Source organism: Bombina bombina, chromosome 5 (genome assembly GCF_027579735.1).
Source record: "Bombina bombina isolate aBomBom1 chromosome 5, aBomBom1.pri, whole genome shotgun sequence".
NCBI lineage: Eukaryota > Metazoa > Chordata > Amphibia > Anura > Bombinatoridae > Bombina > Bombina bombina.
Genome location: NC_069503.1, coordinates 299,292,706 through 299,312,852, shown reverse-complemented (window position 1 = coordinate 299,312,852; position 20,147 = coordinate 299,292,706). Strand labels below are relative to the sequence as shown.

The window sequence follows — 20,147 nt, the reverse complement described above, 5'->3', positions numbered from 1 at the left end:
TTTGCTGAGACCCAACCAAGCCCAAAGGGGAATACGATACCAAATAATGCCTTCAGAAAGACTTTTCTATGTATCAGAGCTCCACACACATGCAGCTGCATGTCATGCTGTTCTCAAAAACAAGTGCGCCATACCGGCGCGAAAATGAGGCTCTGACTATGATTAGGGAAAGCCCCAATAGAATAAAGTGTCTAAAACAGTGCCTGCCGATATTATTTTACAAAAAATACCCAGATTAAATGATTCCTCAAGGCTAAATATGTGTAAATATGATCGATTTAGCCCAGAAAATGTCTACAGTCTTAATAAGCCCTTGTGAAGCCCTTATTTACTGTGTGAATCAGTGTTAATTTCGTCGACTAAAACTAGACTAAAATGACTATAAAACTAAAGAAATTCTGATGACTAAAATACGACTAAAACTAAAATGACATTTTAGTCAAAAGACTATGACTAAAACTAAATAACAATGACATTTTAGTCAAAAGACTATGACTAAAACTAAATAAAAATTTGCTGACAAAAACATTTTATGCAAGGTGTTATAATCAATCCATATCCAATTACTGCTCTTTTGTAAAATTTACGAAACTTAATTTTATTAAATTTTAAGATATATAAAGACATGTTATATACCACAACAGTTAAATCTGTTAAATTTGTATTGCATGTTCAAACCTTAATACCATAAATAGAAACAGGTTAATAAACCTTTACTCCAGGAGTATATAATGAGTTTGGAAGTTGTAGAGCAGTGCTAATATCGTTGCCGAAAATCTTTCAAATCTGTGAACAATCAATTGATTCTTCCTATAGAAATAAGCATAACCCACGAATAATGGTTTAAGTTATGCTGTGCCTGTGCTAGCTGCAGAAACCTTTTGCTGTGTTGAGTTACTTGATTCTTGTTTTAATTATTAACAGAGAACTGTTAAAGTTTTTTACTGGGTAATATGTTCAATACAGCCAATACAGTTTACAGTTTTGTTTTTTTATATTTTAAAGTTGCACGTCTGTTTGTTTATGAAACTTGGTTTTATTTAATTTTAAGTTTACTAAAGATGTTACATATCACAACGGCTAAATTTGTGTCTGTATTGCATGTTTAAACCTTAATACCATAAATATTAACAGGTGTTATGTTTACTCCTGGAGTATATAATCAGTTTGCAAATTATAGAAAAATGCTTAAATAATGCATTACACTTTAACTAAACCCCTTAGATTTTAGTCGACTAAAATCTACTGGAGATTCAGTCGACTAAAACTAGACTAAAACTAAAACAATTCAGATGACTAAAATACGACTAAAACTAAAATGGCATTTTAGTCAAAAGACTAAAACTATGACTAAATTGAAATTTGCCGTCAAAATTAACACTGGTGTGAATAAAATGGCTTACCGGATCCCATAGGGAAAATGACAGCTTCCAGCATTACATCGTCTTGTTAGAATGTGTCATACCTCAAGCAGCAAAAGACTGCTCACTGTTCCCCCAACTGAAGTTAATTCCTCTCAACAGTCCTGTGTGGAACAGCCATGGATTTTAGTAACGGTTGCTAAAATCATTTTCCTCATACAAACAGAAATCTTCATCTCTTTTCTGTTTCAGAGTAAATAGTACATACCAGCACTATTTTAAAATAACAAACTCTTGATTGAATAATAAAAACTACAGTTAAACACTAAAAAACTCTAAGCCATCTCCGTGGAGATGTTGCCTGTACAACGGCAAAGAGAATGACTGGGGTAGGCGGAGCCTAGGAGGGATCATGTGACCAGCTTTGCTGGGCTCTTTGCCATTTCCTGTTGGGGAAGAGAATATCCCACAAGTAAGGATGACGCCGTGGACCGGACACACCTATGTTGGAGAAATAGCTGTTTTTGTTAATTTAAACCACAACCCAATCAAATGGACTGAGTTTGCAGGGAAAGCAGATCTCCATATCGTGCCTCTATATATACACAATACAGGTTCCATATAGTATCTCTCACTGCATACATAAAGACCAATTAAAACAATCATTTTATTACCTCTCTCTGCCACCCCTGGGTGTGCAATTTCTTCTGCATTTTCTTGTTTACATATCTTTTCTATAATCAGTATTGCTGTACTGAAAATGTCAATATAGGTGGCAGACTCAACAGCAAAACAAAGCAGCTATTGCAAATGATAAAAGTAAATAAGCTATTTGTGAACAATTTAATACACTCCATCAGGTAAAATGGATTACTGGGAACACATTAAAGGAGAACAATAAAAATAACAGTACACTGTCTATATATTTCGATTTTGGAAATCAGCTGGACGCTGCTTGACATGAAAGTATCCATGAAACTTTGAAAAAAATGCACACATATAAAAAGGCAGCACAACTGCTGTAAAATTACAGAATTCTATATTATATTTACTGACATGCTTTTGTATTAGTGTGCACCATTCAAAATGTATTTTAATATAAAAGGATGGATTTGATTTGATTTTCAAATTTTATGGTCTCTTTTAAAGAAAGGTGACATAAGTGTATAGACTTCCTTCATGAGACAGTGGAGCCTTATGTATATTTTACATCCTTTTGTTTGGAAACGCACAGATAAATGACCTTGCATGGTTTCTTGACGGACCAGTGGGGTTAAAGGGAAAGTAAACACCTTGAGATCTGTATAAACTGTTTAGTTATGTACAATGAAACAACTTCGTAATATACTTTTTATTTATTTTGCCCTGTTTCATGTAATTTAGCTCTGAAAATTAAGCCATTTCAATTTCTCAGATCTTAAAAGGCATCCTGCTGACTTCTCAGTGCTACATATCAGCCACTAATTTACTTTATCAGGTATCAACTGCAAAACAATGCATTTTATAATAACTTTATGGCACTGACTAGCCTTTTTGTCTCTGGACTAAAGCCCAGATTGGCTCCTCCAAATAGTGGGTTATGTTTGACAATTGAAAACTAATTGCAGTAAAAATTATGTTAATTTGTTTGTTTGTGGACGTATATATACACGTCATGCGGTACAAAGCTCATCATACTGCATGACATATATACGTCCAGCAGCCTCGGTTGTTAAGTTACAGCTGGAATACCTGAGCTACAGCCATCTACCTGCATATGTAAATGGAGCATGATCGGTGCCAGATCATTAAGTGTGTCACCGTCTGTAACGATCATCTGCTGGTGCCGGCGGGAAGTGTGGGAGGGGAGAGGTAGTGAGATGGGCCCTACACTGCAGAAAATAATGAAGGAAGAGAGAGAGGGATGGGGAGCTACACTACAGAAAAAAAGGTGGGGTGGGGATCGCTGGAGGGGGGAGACCACTACACTACAGATAAAAAAAAAACAATAATAAAAAAATATAAGTATTTATAGGTACAGGCACAAAGCTCCCAGTACTAAAGATGGCCGCAATTAGTAGGAGGGCGTATGAAAAAAATCTCAGTAAGAAACCCAAAGTTTGTGAAAAAGATTTTTTTAGTTTTTTTTATGATCGCATTTGGCGATGAAATGGTGGCCTAGATCAATAACGTGGGTTGTCTACTTAAAAAGAAATATAGCTTTGACAGGTAAATAAAAAAGCAAGGCTCTGTTTCTGTTCAAATGGAGTGATAGCAAAAATGCTAAACATTCTCCAGTATTTTGGGCAAGTTCTTCTCTGAAATCCCGGTAGTTAAGGGGTTAAACAAGTTAAGACTTAGAATCTTATAATATCTTGTAATTACATGGTTTTTACTGTCCGTTTAACTATACAGTGTAAATCATTGGACCAACACACTTTATATTTTGTCTTCTCAAACCTCATCAACTTCATTGGGACAACAAAGAAGTAGATACTAATGATAAAGACTTTGTAAATGCATGGAATAATGTATTATCTGAATGCTCATTTCAACTTATGCAATTATTAATCCAAATTAGAACTCAACATTTACAAGACATTAAAACTGAGATTGATACATTACAATTAGAACTCAACAAACGAAGCACAGATCCTGATTTTTCTAAATTTGACACAATTCTACAGACATCTTTAGCTAAGGGCAAACAAGTAATAATGGAGAATAAACATGTCAAATTTATTAGAGATAAAACAGATTATTTGAAGGATTCAGTCTACTTATGGAGCAAAAAACAAAGAAGAGAATACAGACGCAATACACCTAAACCAAACAAACAGAAAGGCAAACGCAGAAATCGCAATAGACACAACAAATCTGTAACTTTCTCAGACAGCGATACAGACAGATCAGATAAATCTTCAGATGAAAATCTCTCTACTAGTGAGGAAGAGGTGGGCACACTCACACGAATAAATACAATGACCAACCAACAGTCAGGCATTCTAAAAACGGCTCCACAAACTGTATCCACTGTCAATAATACACCATTAGGCTCAAACTTTACAGATAAAAGACAAACAGGTGCACATAGAGCTAAATATGTCACTACCAACACTAATACCAACACACACACTCCCTACACACACATAGGTACAGGTAATAGTATGTGTGATCAATCCACTCTAGAACAGGTTTTTCCTCTGGCACAGACACCACAGGGAATAGGAGTTACATTACAAGCCAATCCAGACAATTCAGACAGGTATCCGGTGAGGGGAAATCGTACTCTAACGAAATACAAGTAGACTCAGTTATCAATCTTTCTTCCCTTCAACTTACTAAAGATCAGCTAGAACTACTTAGCTTAGGCCTAGGCTTTGCTCCTACGACAAAATTTGATATATTTCAGACAATGATAGATGTGAATCGTCTTGTCAGAAATATTACTTTGAAAAAACATTTTTCTGCCAATGCTTCAGAAGGTACTTTGTATAGTGATAATCCGACTTCAAATCCACATACTATAGAATCCTTTACTGAGGCATGTGATGTTCTAAATTTGCAACATTTATACTCTGAATCTTTTTTCAATCAGGGAACAATCAACAATGCTGCCACCTTTAAAGAAAAATCAAAATTTTATCCTATTCAAAGTAGGGGTCAGATTATAGAGACATTTCACTCTCGGGTTGAACGAGATTTACAAACTCTTAATGACAATCCCACAGGGTATACTCAAAACTTGCCGAAAAGATTGAGGCAAGCTATGACCTCTTTACAAAATGACACCAGTATTGTCATACGTCCGGCCGATAAAGGTGGTAGCATTGTTGTCCTTGATAAATCAGATTATATAGCGGAAGCACACCGTCAATTGCACAATCCACAGGAATATATTCCTTTGACCACTAATCCCACAGCTAGATTTAAAAGGGAACTCCTTGAAATTTTGGATGATGGTGTGGAACATGGGTTTCTGAACGAACAGACTGCTTCATTTCTGTATGTACAACATCCCAAGACACCCATGTTCCACCTATTTCCAAAGGTTCATAAATCTTTAACTAATGTCAAGGGACGCCCCATTGTTAGTGGGGTAGATTCCCTATTGGAGAGACTTTCATCTTGGCTTGATGCTATTCTGCAACCGTTAGTAAACACCTTACTTTCCTATACTAAAGATACAAAACACATTATCAACCTATTGTCAAATCTCAAATGGAAAGATAGTTTTGTGTGGGTTACAATAGATGCAGTCTCTTTGTACTCATCTATACCCCACCCAGAAGGTATCAAGGCCATAAAATACTTTTTAGTAAACTATACAGATTATACTGAAGACTTTCAAACCTTCATCATCCGTGTGCTGGAATTTTTACTTACACACAATTTTTTCTGTTTTGAGACTGACTATTACCTCCAGAAAAGAGGTACAGCAATGGGGGCGAAATTTGCCCCCTCTTATGCGAATCTGTACCTTGGTTATTGGGAAATCAATTGCATTTATGGAGATGGTAATCCCTACAGGTCATCTATGTATTTCTATAAGAGATACATAGATGACCTGCTTTGCATTTGGTCTGGACCTATAGATGAGGTGCCTAAATTTGTCTCTTGGCTGAATCAGAATGAGTTGAACTTGAGTTTCACCTTCATCTCTGATACTGTCAACATTGACTACCTTGACCTAACCCTAAGTGGCAATCGTGATGGTACAATCTCCACAAAGGTCTTTCGCAAGCCAATAACAGGCAATACTCTTTTGCATGCAAGTTCCTGTCATCCTACCAACACTGCTTATGCTGTGGCTAAAGGCCAGTTTATGAGGATAAAAAGGAATTGCAGCAAAGAGGAAGATTACAAACATGAGGCAAGTCAACTAGAAAATAGACTTAGATCTAGACAATACTCCAAAAGACATATTAAACAGGCAAGACAACAGGTGGACCTTATCCCCAGACAGTCTATGCTACTTGACAGATGCAAGAACACAAATAGTAACTTTCAAGGTGTACATTTTGTTACTGAATATAGTGCTCAATACCATGAAGTTTGCAATATAATCAAAAAACACTTTCCCCTACTAATTGCAGATGACAAGTTAACTGATGTAGTAAAAAATGGTATTAGATGCTCTTATAAGAAGTGCGCCACTCTAGCTTCTATACTTTCTCCTACACAACTTAGGCCCACAACACAACATACTAGCTCTTGGTTGAGACATCAGGGCATGTAGAAATGTGGACACAAAAAGTGTAGACCATGTGACTATGTACAAACCACGAGTGAATTTAAATCTACAGTAACAGGGACTGCCTATTCCATCAAATCCTGTTTAAACTGTACCAGTACCTATGTCATATACCTTGTCACTTGCATTTTCTGCAATGTTCAATATGTTGGTCTCACGTCTAGGGACGTCAACTCAAGAATAAGAGAACATATCTCCTCCCTAACAAGGGGTAAGGCCACAACTCCCCTAGTGCAACATTTTGCCACCAAACACAATTGTAGCCTAGACTCCTTTAGATGGACAGCTATTGAACAAGCCAAAGTCCCCAATAGGGGGGGTGATATAGACAAAGTTTTAGCTAAACGTGAAACCTATTGGATCTTTCAACTAAAAACCAGACTCCCTCAGGGTCTGAACTCCAAATTTGATTTGATCAATTTTTGGGAGTGAATCAACACATATTTACATATCTACAAATCTACATATTTACATACTACACATCGTTAACATAGCTATAGACAGAGGGGGTATTTATGAGTGGTCCTTGCATGATATTGACATATTCCTGCTGTTTATATCACACATACTTCTATATAGTGTTAGTGACCTGAAACTTGCTCCCCTTTTACCCCCTTTTGTCCATATTATATATTCATATATTCACATACATCCATGTGTATTTTTGCTTTGACTTTTCTGAACATCACATGCAACAGATTACTGATATACTAACTATGGGTACTATGTCTGTGACATGGACCATCTTTTGTATTTTTTGTATTTTTTGTATTTCTAGTGAGTTGGTATCTACACCAACTCACTATACCTATTCAGTTAATATATTTATCGAAGCTATTGTAAGCTGTATTTTCCAGCTTGCCATTAACTGAAATATAGGTTCTTTCTTTTCAGTCATATTTCATCAATGTGCCATTCTCCTAGTTGCTATTGTGTCACTCTCCATCACGATTATATTCCTAAATATATACTTGCTGTCATATACTTTGTATTTTGTAAAACATATAGGTAAGACATATATAGGGTTAATTTAATTGTATAATCAGGATGTGCTAGATTGGGCGTTTCTTTCTTTTAATTACACTTTCAGTGTTTTAGCCAATCAGATTGTTTTCTACCTGTCTTAACTACCTTAGAGACATAGCACCTTAGGCTATGATTACGGCATTTAGCCGAAACATGTAAGCCACTGGTGCTACGCTCTTTCTACTCCCCTCCAAGGCTGTTGTTGGGACCGAGTGAGCTGCGTCTCACAAGAATTTCCGTTTTAAACGTTTATAATAAAGGACTGTTTTTACTATATTCACCTGGGACTCCACTTCTTCATTTGTGACAACAAAGACAAGCCATAGTAAATCCACTTATTAACCATTTATTTGTCAGAAGGCTGCAGTGAGTAACACACCAAATACGAAATTCAGATTTTGAAGTAAGACACATTTTAAAAGTCAAATGTGATTAGTGCATTTCATGAAGTTACTTCTGGATCGTGTGTTTACAGAGAAAAACACCAAGATAAAAAAAAATATATAAAAGAGCACCTACCTTGTTTTGTACTTATGCATCATACAGCTGAATGGTTGCCATACATCCTCTCCAAGGAACCGGCCACTTGATATAAGATATTGACACGTGTCATCTCCTGAAGAAATTATAAATATGTAGGTAAATTAAAGTGATATGGAAACTACTAATTTTTTCTTTCATGATTCGGATAGAGCATGTGATTTTAAATAACTTTCCAATTTACTTCTTTTTAATTTAGTTTTGTTCAACTTGGTATCCTTTGTTGAAAAGGATATCTAGGTAGGCTCAGGAGCTGCTGATTGGTGGGTGTACATTACACAAATATGCCTCATGTGATTGGCTCATCCAAAGTGTTCAGCTAGCTCCCTGTAGTGCATTGCTGCTGCTGCTGCTTCAGCAAAGGATATCAAGAGAAAGAAACAAATTAGGTTATATAAGTAAATTTGAAAGTTGTCTAAAATGGTATTCTCTATCCGATTCATGAAATAAACATTTTTGAGTTTCATGCCCCTTTAAGAAGTGCTTGTATACATGCAGCCATTTACCCAAAATGCTAATAAGCACATAAAATGTTTTATTATTATTAAAAGTGTAGCAATATTGCAATATACATTGTTTATTTTGATGCCTTTTGCTAGAAATCACATCTGAAAATTGTGCTTGTTCCACTTTCCCAGTGAGTCTTGGCCATAAAAACATAAATTATGCTTACCCGATCATTTTCTTTTCTTCAGATGGAAAGAATCCACAGCTGCATTCATTACTTTTGGGAAATAAGAACCTGGCCACCAGGAGGAGGCAAAGACACAACAGCCAAACGCTTAAATACTCCTCCCACTTCCCTCATCCCCCAGTCATTCTGCCGAGAAACAAGGAACAGTAGAAGAAATACCAGGGTGAAAAGGTGCCAGAAGAATAAAAAAAATAAGAGAGACGCACCACTGAAAATAGGGGTGGGGAGCTGTGGAATCTTTCCATCTGAAGAAAAGAAAATTATCAGGTAAGCATAATTTAAGCTTTTCTTCATAAAAAAATCCACAGCTGCATTCATTACTTTTGGGAAAACAATACTCACGCTACAGAGAACACTGAATGCAAAACGGGAGGGTACAATTGGCGGCCCATTCTGAGGGCACCATGCCTGAAAAAAAACACAACCCAACCAAAGCCCGCTTCGTCGGAGTCAGGCAAAAGAACTAGAAGGAAAAGGCCCCAAGTACACTGACCCGCAGATAGTCCAAAAGCTTAACTAGAGACCGTAAGCAGACTCACTGAGTCAACACTCCTCCAGGAGAACCGTCGCCCAGCAGTCGGTCCCCTTACTATTACAGTACCAAAATCCCCAAAAGGGAGAGGACAAGGGTAAGCCAAAGGGATACCCAAAAGGTACAGCAAAATCCATAAAGGAAAAAAAAAACCTTTAAAGGAGGGACAAGCCCACAGAGACCCGAATGGATCCCGAGAACAAGGGGAGACAACACCCAACCCACAAGGAGCAACCGAGTATCATCAAGGAGAAGAAACATCTCCCAAACATCGTGCTACAGCACCGAAAAAGACAGCTGAAGACAAAGTCCTCAAAACGTCAGAACTCAGAGACTGAGCAAACAGAAAATTACAAGCAGCAAACTCAGAAAATAAACATCTAAGTCCAGTAACACGCTGCTATCCGTAGGAAGACACAGAGAAAACACCATCAGTAAGGAAGAAGCGGCCAAACAAAATAGCAGACTGCCCATCCAAGACAGAGATTGCCCAACCTCCAAGACAGAAGACACTCTCCAGGCAATCCAGGCCAACAAGCCTACCCATAGATCTCAAAGGGGAAGAGGCACAGAACCTCTAAAAAGGAAGGTCCACTGTCACCCCCAAGACCTGAAGATGAATAACAGATCTCAGATCCTACACCTAGCCGGACCAGCCCAAGCAACGGCAGATCTGAAAGTAAGGGAACCGAAAAAACAAACCAAGACCGGCCCCAAAAGGGTGAAAGAATGGACACAGCCACTCCAACCTAAAGACAAAAATGAGCAGACGTTAGACCCAAGGAGATCTAGCAAGGCTACCCGACTAAGTCTCAATGCGGAGCCAGTAGTTCCCCAGATGGAAAGGAACAACTCAAAGAGCAGACCAATCCCTGAACTAGATAAACATCTGTTCCAACCTCCCGAACAAAGGAGAGGCCCCTAAAAAGGGAACCACACCTCCGTAAAGAGGACAACGAGCCTCCTGAAGAGGAGAGCATTGATAAACACCTGACCATAAGACAGGAAGTCGTAGGAAAAACCGAGGACACAAGGCCACGTCACTGACGAACACGGAAGAACCCCTTAAAACACCATCGTGCTAGCACACATAACAGGCGCAAAAGTGACAGCTGAGCAACTGCAAACCTTCTGTTTGCTAGGCAGGAAAGCCCACCATCAGGTCACATTAGTTGGCTGTCCCAAGGGAACCGTATCATCTGGCACAAGACAAGGCCCAAGAAGCCGTGGCTCTCAATAAATCTGGCCAAGTTGTAAAACAGAACAAGAGATAAGCCCAAGTACCCCGGAAACTGGAACCCCAAGGCTAGTCCTAGGATCATAAAGTCGAGTAACATCCCACTGCGGGATCCACAAAGAGAAAATGCTGAGAAAAACCCTCAACAACCGGAAGATCAGGACAAGAAGCCCAGGCCCCACAAATGTTTAGATTTAACAATCTTCCAGGAACATAAATCCCTCGTCTGATATAAAAAAACAGACCTCCCAGTTAAAAAATCCAGAATAACCCAGATAACAAAAGCAAGAAGCCCTTGCAAGTCCCGACCCAAAGGGAAGAGACCACCCCTTGCAGGAGCCCAACACTCCAAAGAGCCAGGGCCATAAAAGGACACTAGAGCCAACAGGCTTCCAAGCATCATTAACATGATTGTGCTTGAAAAGTGTGGCTAATCCCCCTAAGAGACACAATGCGTTGCTCATTTTATCAACCTTGAAAGGAGGAAAGGCTGAGTAGACCTTGCTGTGGATCGAACTAGCGACCCTTGGTTTGCTACAGTACAGAGTAGCCACAGAGCATTAGTATGCTGAGCTAGCTGTCCAGCTAGCCACAAGCTCCAGACACAAGGGGAACAGTGAAGACAAGTCACCCGAACAGAGCAACATCAAGCCTCCACATCACCTCAGATTCGAAGTCAGAGGACAGTAAAACATGGGTTTGGATGCCACATGGATGGCAATACCTGAACCATGAGGGGAAAACCACTAGGACCTCTTCTATCATAAAAAGGAGATGCAGAGCATTCCCAACACCAGGAAAGGCCCCCTATCAGGAGCCCAAAAAGACCTCAGTGTCTAATGTCCTGAAAAAAGGAACAACCAACTCCTGAACGGAATCCCCTGAAGGCGACCCATACACAAGGAGAACGGACAATCCAAGGGGTCTCAATGAAGAAGAGAATCACTAAAGGAACCAGTCCAAAAAAGACAATTTCCTAAAGCAACACCACCGACAGGCGGAAAAGAGGTGCTAAAACCTCTAAATTTCCCACCACGCGGGAATACTCTAAGTTCCGAGGGTATCGGAAGCAACAGAGAGTGACGCAATTCACTGACCCAGTCACCAGAGAGATGGCTATTTAGGACTGAAACAATCCCGAGAGCCGCATGGACCCGCAAGTCCTCTTGAGAATGCTTAGCTGAAACTTGTAAAACAAATAACAAGAAACATAAATAACGTTAATTGCACTCTGCACCCCAACCTGAACCGCAAGGTATAATAGGCGAAACGTGTCTGAATAAGCCACAAGACAGAAGATCTGAACCCAAGCAGAACCATTTTGCAACCAGTGTCATAACTGCCAAGCTGGCGAAATCCGCCCTCAGAGAGGGAGGAAGAAAAAACAGACAAACATGGGACTAACGTGTCCCTAACAACTTCTGTAGAAGCAAACAGCAAGTATCGATCCCAGAGAAAGTTCCCGCAGGAAACGTAGTATGAAAAATAAAAATAAAATTCTTCCTAACCGGATAAAATAAAATAACAGGCAACCCTAGGGTTAACGCCCAAAAAGAACAGAAAGATCTGCAGGAAACCCTGTTCTTTCAACAGAACTGGGAAGGATCTTGATAACAAGACTTAAAGGAGATTACTTCATCCCCCCATGACTAACGGGGTGAGCCATTCGAAGGAGGAGACTGGTGAGTCCCATAACCGAGAAGGATAGGGTCCCCAAACAGCTCAAAAACGTGTCTGAGTAGAACACGAAGGCGAGTCAGCCTGTAAAGAAAAGCACAATACTCAGGAACAGTTACACCCACAGGGAACTGCACATACCCTCCAGTGGCCGAGAGACCTGGGGCAATCGGGCACTAACACAATCGCAAATAAACATCTGGACTTTGTAGACGCGCAAGCGCCAAAAGTATGTAAAATTGAAAATGTGCCACGACCTCTGGGGGGGAGCAATCCACCCTCCGAGGAGGAAAAAACATAACTTGGGTTACCCGCATGTGTAGTAGTAGGGAGCGGTAAGGAACTTGCCTCCCGGCGGACAGGGCCCCCCAAGGCAGATGGCAAAGCAGTCCCTTAAATCTCCGAGCCCGAGGAACAAGGCACTCTAGAACGGCCTAAAGAACATAACTGATTGACCTGAGTCAATGGGGCCAATTCGCATTCGTCACAGGATAAAGAATCCGAATCAGAAAGTAGAACAATCTCAACATCAATATCCTCCATAACTGGAAAAAGGATACCAAAGAAATGGACTAAATATAAAAAAATGTAAACAGCAACTGACACCAACAATGGCTGGGGCACTCACCACCTCCTATGAACCAGACACCAGCGGACTATAATTCTCGGTCGCCACACAGTCAGGAATGCGGAAATGGGAGACCAGAACATAAACACGTCCGGTCACAAGGTGAACCGTATAGTCCAAAAAAAGCGTGCCCGACTGTAAAGTCGCGTCACTTCGAAAGGCCGTTATGTTCCAAAAGCCATGAGCCCAGTTAACACTACACATAAGCAGATTGATCACATAAACATGATTAACCACCCTCCCTGTTCAATAATCCCCCTCAGGAGATATTAACCCTTGATTCCAAGATACTAAAAAAGTCCCACTGAGACCCTGTATTTTTCATGTGAGTTCGTAGGAACAAATGAGTTACAGTACAATCATGAAGAAGTAAAATAAAAAGATCTTACTGGAATCTACGCCGTGGAACAGGAACACGGCCCTTCAAGTGTGACGGATAGTAGCCTCGTCTCCGCCATGGACTTGAGAAAAGAAAGCAGGCAGTGAAGCGAAGTTAGATAACGCTGATTGCTTGTGGAGTTGTTAAAATGAGTCGGGATGGTTTCGCAGAAAGACTCTTCCTGCATCTCCGGACTCTTTCATTCAAGCCCTCACTGAGAGACTAACAGGATTACTTAAAACTCCCGTCCAAAAGTCGAAGAGTACTACCCTCCATAAGAGATGAAAACAAACTTCTGACACTTCTCTGCCAACCTCCTGGGACGAAAGGCAAAAAATGACTGGGGGATGAGGGAAGTGGGAGGAGTATTTAAGCCTTTGGCTGGGGTGTCTTTGTCTCCTCCTGGTGGCCAGGTTCTTATTTCCCAAAAGTAATGAATGCAGCTGTGGACTCTTTCCATTTATGAAGAAAAAGTTTTTGTTTAATGTAAGAGGGCAAAAAGCAAATTCTAAACTGCAAATGCAAAACACCAAATAGCTGGTTTAGGCAATTTTAAGGATTTTGGAAACATAAGTTACAGATTTGCTTTCCTCTCTGTTTCTCTCATCTTGTCTCTCTAGTCTTTTGCTCTCTTAAAAGGGACATAAAACCCTTTTTTTTTTCATGATTCAGATAGAACTCACAATTTTAACCCTTTGAGTGCTAAGCACTTTCCCACCTGGGTGCTAAGCTGATTTAAGTTTATTTTTTTAAATATATATATATTTATATTTATATATATATATATATATATATATATATATATATATATATATTTAACTTTTTTTAGGCGATTACCTTTCCAACGTTTGGGGGTCTGTATCGGCTTAGATGCCCGAGATAGAGGCTTCTAAGCAGCATGACCCCTTTCCCTATACTTTAAATAAAGTTGCGCGGTGATGTCATCAAGTCATTGCGTGTGACATCACCACGCAAAATGTGAAGCCCCGGCGATGCCTGTCACTATACAGGCTCGATCACTGGGGTAAAAATAGGTGGGAGCCCCCAGATCTCCCTCAAGGTGGGAGAGTGCTAGCAATAGCTCTGAGCCGTCGTTAGCACCCGAGTGGGAAACTCTGCGACAGCTCACAGCCGTCGTTCGCACTGAAAGGGTTAAATAACTTTTCAATTTCCTTCTATTATCAAACTTTGTTTTCTTGTCAAAATTACACTTTCATAATTCATATAGCACATACAATTTTTTTAAACAACTCTTCAATTTACTTCCATTAATAAAATGTGCACAGTCTTTTTATATTTAAACTTTTTGAGTCACCATCTCCTACTGAGCATGTGCAAGAATTCATAGAATATACGTATATGCATTTGTGATTGGCTGATGTGGGTCACACAATGCAGTGGAAGTGCAAATAGAAATGTGTTAGAAACAAATCTACTACTCATTTGAAGTTCAGACTAAGTGCTATACTGCATTGTCTTGTTATCACACATCTGTTGTTTATGCAAATCTACTGTATTTGCTGTTCCTTTAATGGTATCAAAAAGAAAAGAAAAAAGAAACACCTTTTAGGCACACACTTGTACATGCTACTTAGCAGTGTAAATAGTACATGTGGATGAGGCCAAAAAAAGGAAATTTATTCTTACCTGATACATTTGTTTCTTTTAAGATAAAATGAGTCCACGGATGTCATCCTTACTTGTGGGATATCGCCTCCTGGTCAGCAGGAGGAGGCAAAGAGCACCACGGCAGAGCTGTATATATAGCTCCTCCCTACTCTCCCACTCCAGTCATTCAACCGAAGTTAGGAAGAGAAAGGAAAAGCCAAGGTGCAGAGGTGACTGAAGTTTAACAAAAATAAAGACCTGTCTCATAAAAACAAGGTGGGCCGTGGACTCATCGTATCTTAAAAGAAACAAATTTATCAGTTAAGAATAAATTTCCTTTTCTTTAAAAGATACGATGAGTCCACGGATTTCATCCTTACTTGTGGGATACAATACCAAAGCTATAGTACACGGATGAAAAGGGAGGGACAAGACAGGGAACCTAAACGGAAGGCACCACTGCTTGAAGAACTTTCCACCCAAAAACAGCCTAAGACGAGGCAAAAGTATCAAATTTGGAAAAAGTGTGAAGAGACGACCAAGTTGCAGCTTTGCAAATCTGTTCAACAGAAGCATAATTTTTGAATGCCCATGAGGAAGCCACAGCCCTAGTGGAATGAGCCTTAATTCGTTCAGGAGGCTGCTGTCCAGCAGTCTCATATGCAAAATGGATGATACTCTTCAGCCAAAAAGAAAGAGAGGTAGCCATAGCTTTCTGACCTCTACGTTTCCCTGAAAAAAATGACAAACAAGGAAAACGATTGACGAAAATCCTTAGTCGCCTGTAAGAAAAACTTCAAGGCACAGACCACGTTCAAATTATGTAACAGACGCTCCTTCTTAGAAGAAGGATTAGGACACAAGGAAGGAACAACAATTTCCTGATTAATATTTTTATTTGAAACAACCTTAGGAAGAAAACCAGGTTTGGTACGTAACACCACCTTATCGGAATGAAAAATAAGATAAGGAGAATCACATTGTAATGCCGAAAGCTCAGAAACTCTGAGAGCAGAAGAAAAAGCAACCAAAAATAAAACTTTCCAAGATAATAACTTAATATCTATGGCATGCATAGGTTCAAATGGAACCCCTTGAAGAACTTTAAGAACTAAATTCAAACTCCAAGGAGGAGCAATTGGTCGAAACACAGGCCTGATTCTAGTCAGAGCCTGACATAAAGATTGAACATCTGGAACATCTGCCAGACGCTTGTGTAACAAAATAGATAAAGCAGAAATCTGTCCCTTTAAGGAACTTGCTGACAACCCTTTCTCCAATCCGTCTTGGAGAAAAGACAAAATCCTGGGAATCCTAACCCTACTCCATGAGTAGCCCTTGGATTCGCACCAATAAAGATATTTACACCATATCTTATGGTAAATTTTTCTAGTAACAGGCTTACGTGCCTAAATCAAGGTATCTATGACCGAATCAGAAAACCCTCGCTGAGATAAAATTAAGTGTTCAATCTCCAGGCAGTTAGCTGCAGAGAAACTGGATTCGGATGATGGAAGGGTCCCTGAATGTCTTTCCTCAATGGAAGCTTCCACGGTGGCTGAGATGACATGTCCACCAGATCGGCATACCAAGTCCTGCGAGGCCACGCAGGAGCGATGAGGATCACCAAAGCCCTCTCCTGTTTGACTCAAGCAATGACCCGGGGAAGGAGAGCAAATGGAGGGAACACATAAGCTAGGCTGAAAGACCAAGGTACTGCCAAGGCATCTATCAGCTCGGCCTGGGGATCCCTGGACCTGGATCAATCATTAGGTTGGCAAATACCTCCGGATGAAGTTCCCATTCTCCCGGATGAAATGTCTGTCTGCTCAGAAAATCCGCTTCCCAGTTTTCCACACCTGGAATGTGGATCGCCGACAGATAACAAGAGTGAGACTCCGCCCACTGAATTATCTTGGCTACTTCTGTCATTGCTAAGGAACTCCTTGTTCCTCCCTGATGATTGATGTAAGCTACAGTCGTAATGTTGTCCGACTGGAATCTGATGAACTTGGCCGAAGCCAACTGAGGCCAAAAGCCTGAAGCGCATTGAATATTGCTCTCAACTCTAGGATATTGATGGGAAGTAGAGACTCCGTTCGAGTCCATACACCCTGGGCCCTCAGGGAGTTCCAGACTGCTCCCCATCCTATCAGGCTGGCATTTGTTGTCACAATCACCCATGAGGGTCTGCGGAAGCATGTCCCCTGGGATAGATGATCTAGATTTATTTGAGGAGACAAATTTGTATAATCTTCATTCCACTGTCTGAGCATGTTCAGTTGCAGAGGCCTGAGATGAAACCGAGCAAACGGAATGATGTCCATTGCCGCTACCATCAATCATATTACCTCAATGCACTGAGCCACTGACGGCCGAGGATGGGTCTGAAGGGCTCGGTATGTGTTCAGAATCTTTAATTTTCTGACCTCCGTCAAAAAGATTTTCCTGGATAGAGTGTCAATTAGAGTTCCCAAGAAAGAAACCCTTGTCTGTGGAACTAGCGAACTCTTTTCCAGATTTACCTTCCACCCATGAGTCCTCAGGAAGTTCAGAACAATGTCGGTATGAGAATTTGTTAGCTGATAAGATGACGCCTGGATCCGAATATCATCCAGATAAGGCACCACTACAATGCCCCGCGGTCTTAGAACCGCCAGCAGAGACCCCAGAACTTTTGTGAAAATTCTGGGTGCCGTGGCCAGACCGAAAGGAAGAGCCACAAACTGAAAATGTTTATCCAAACCTCAGGAACTTGTGATGATCTCTGTGGATAGGAACATGAAGATATGCATCCTTTAAATCCACAGAAGTCATAAATTGACCCTCCTGGATCAATGGGAGAATGGTACGAATAGTCTCCATCTTGAATAATGGAACTCTGAGAAACTTGTTTAGACTTTTGAGGTCTAAAATAGGTCGGAACGTTCCCTCTTTTTTTGGTAACTACAAAGTGATTTGAAAAAAACCCCTGTCCCTGTCCCTGTATTGGAACGGGACATATTACTCCCATGGAATAGAGGTCTCCTACACAACGTAAGAACGCCTCTCTTTTTATCTGGTCTGCAGATAATCGAGAAAGAAGAAACCTTCCTCTGGGGGAAGAGTTTCTGAACTCCAACTGATATCCCTGAGACACAATTTCTAGTGTCCAGGGATCCTGAACATCTCTTATCCAAGCATGGACGAAGAGAGAAAGTCTACCCCCCACTAGATCAAGTCCCGGATCGGGGGCCAACCCTTCATGCTGGCTTGGAACCAGCAGTAGGCTTCTTGGATTGTTTACCCTTGTTTACCCTTGTTCCAAGACTGGTTGGGTCTCCAAGTGGACTTGGTTTGTGAATAGTTCGCTTCCTGTTTAGAGGAAGAGGAAGGGGGAACTCCCTTGAAATTTCAAAAGGAATGAAAATTACTCTGTCGCCCTCTCTATTTGGACTTCTTATCCTGAGGGAGGGAATTACCCTTACCTCCCGTGATGTCAGAAATAATTTCCTTCAAGTCAGGCCCGAACAGGGTCTTCCCCTTGTAAGGAATGGCCAAAAGCTTAGACTAAGATGACACATCCGCAGACCAAGATTTCAACCATAAGGCTCTGTGTGCCAAGATGGAAAATCCTGAACTCTTAGCCGCCAATTTGGTAATCTGCAATGAATTAGCTCATTTGAGAGCTTTCATCCTATCCTGTATTTCTTCCAAAGAAGTCTCAGTTTTAAGAGATACTACCAAAGCATCAAACCAATAAGCAGCCACAGTCGTAACCATAACAACGCAGGCCGCCAGTTGCAATAACAACGCAGGCCGCCAGTTGCAATAGCAACCCCTGGTGAACATAGATCTTTTTAAGGAGACCCTCCAATTTCTTATACATAGGGTCTTTGAAGGCATAGTAGTTCATTTAGCTAAGATGGAAATAGCTCCCTCCACCTTAGGGGCCTTAGAGTCCCTAATGGCGTCAGCTATAGGGTACATTTTCTTGAAAACAGGAAAAGGGGAGAATGGAATACCCGGTCTCTCCCATTCCTTAGCAATAATTTCTGAAGTCCTCTTTGGAACTGGAAAAACATCAGAATAAGAAGGGACCTCCAAATATCTGTCCAACTTACTCAATTTCTCTGGAGGAACCACTATTGAATCACAGTCATCCAGAGTTACCAAAACCTCCCTTAGCAACAGGCAGAGGTGTTCAAGCTAAATCCTGAAAGATACCACATCTGAATCCGTCAGAGGTAAGACACTTCCTGAGTCAGAAAGTTCACCCTCGGATAGGACCTCTGTACCCTCCAATTCAGAGCCCTGGGAGGGTATATCTGAGACTGCCATTAAAGCATCAGAAGTTGTATGGACCATGTGGATATCCTTCCTACTGCGTTTGCCTTGAAGTATGGGAAAGACAGATAACGCTTCTGAAAGTGTAGATGACATAACTGCAGCAATGTCCTGCAGTGTGATCGCAGCAGAAGCTGCCGAGGAACTTGGCGCTGCTTGAGCGGGCGTTAAGGGCTGTGACACTTGGGGAGAAAGTTGTGGCATGCTCTAAATCTCCTCAGCAGAACCCTGAGAAGCATACGCTTTTGACAAATTCAGTACATAAGGGACAAAAAGTAACAGGGGGTTCCACATTGGCATTCAAACATAAAGAACATGTAATGCTCTGAAGGTCTTCCATGACAAAAAAAACAGACAATTTTGGTTGTGACACTGTTTAAATATAGGATGTGTTTAAACCTTAAAATATAAAAACAGAATAATATGACCGTTGACAATATTCAAGAAAACTTTACTTCCCCAACACTCTGACCGCAATACTGTGCAAAAGAAAAAACAAATGCAAAGATATAAATAATAATAATCCGGATCCGCTTCCCCCTTAAACTAAGTCACAATTTTATTTACTTAAACAAAATAATGCACCATGTCGCCACAGCTCTGCTGCGGCACCTACCTGCCCTCACTGGACACGATATCAGAGTGCCGAAAGACCTCCCATGTTCACTTAACCATGCGGTCTAATGAACAACACCGGAGTCTATCAGCGTACTCCTCTGGTGCCGGGATCCTAGAAAGAATAACAGCGCGGCTTCCAAGCGCGCGAAAAGCTAAGCCCCACCTCTCATGGGCGGACAATCAGAGCTCGACTGAACCCGGCTAACATGTAAAGTACAAAATGCCGGACATTGCAACAAATGTTTTTAAGCACTTCTACATAGTCCCCTAAAAACAGTGTAATAACCC

The 20,147-nt window shown here is 40.6% G+C and overlaps 1 protein-coding gene across 2 annotated transcripts in view; it reads right to left on the bottom strand.

Annotated features, from left to right (window-relative positions):
- Window positions 1-20,147, bottom strand: part of CASD1 (CAS1 domain containing 1) — a 248,486-nt gene that overhangs the window by 169,856 nt on the left and 58,483 nt on the right. For both annotated transcript variants that reach the window (XM_053714060.1, XM_053714061.1), the window contains exon 3: window positions 8,140-8,236. In XM_053714060.1, coding sequence (XP_053570035.1) covers window positions 8,140-8,236 — 97 coding nt within the window. The remainder of the gene's footprint in view (window positions 1-8,139; window positions 8,237-20,147) is intronic.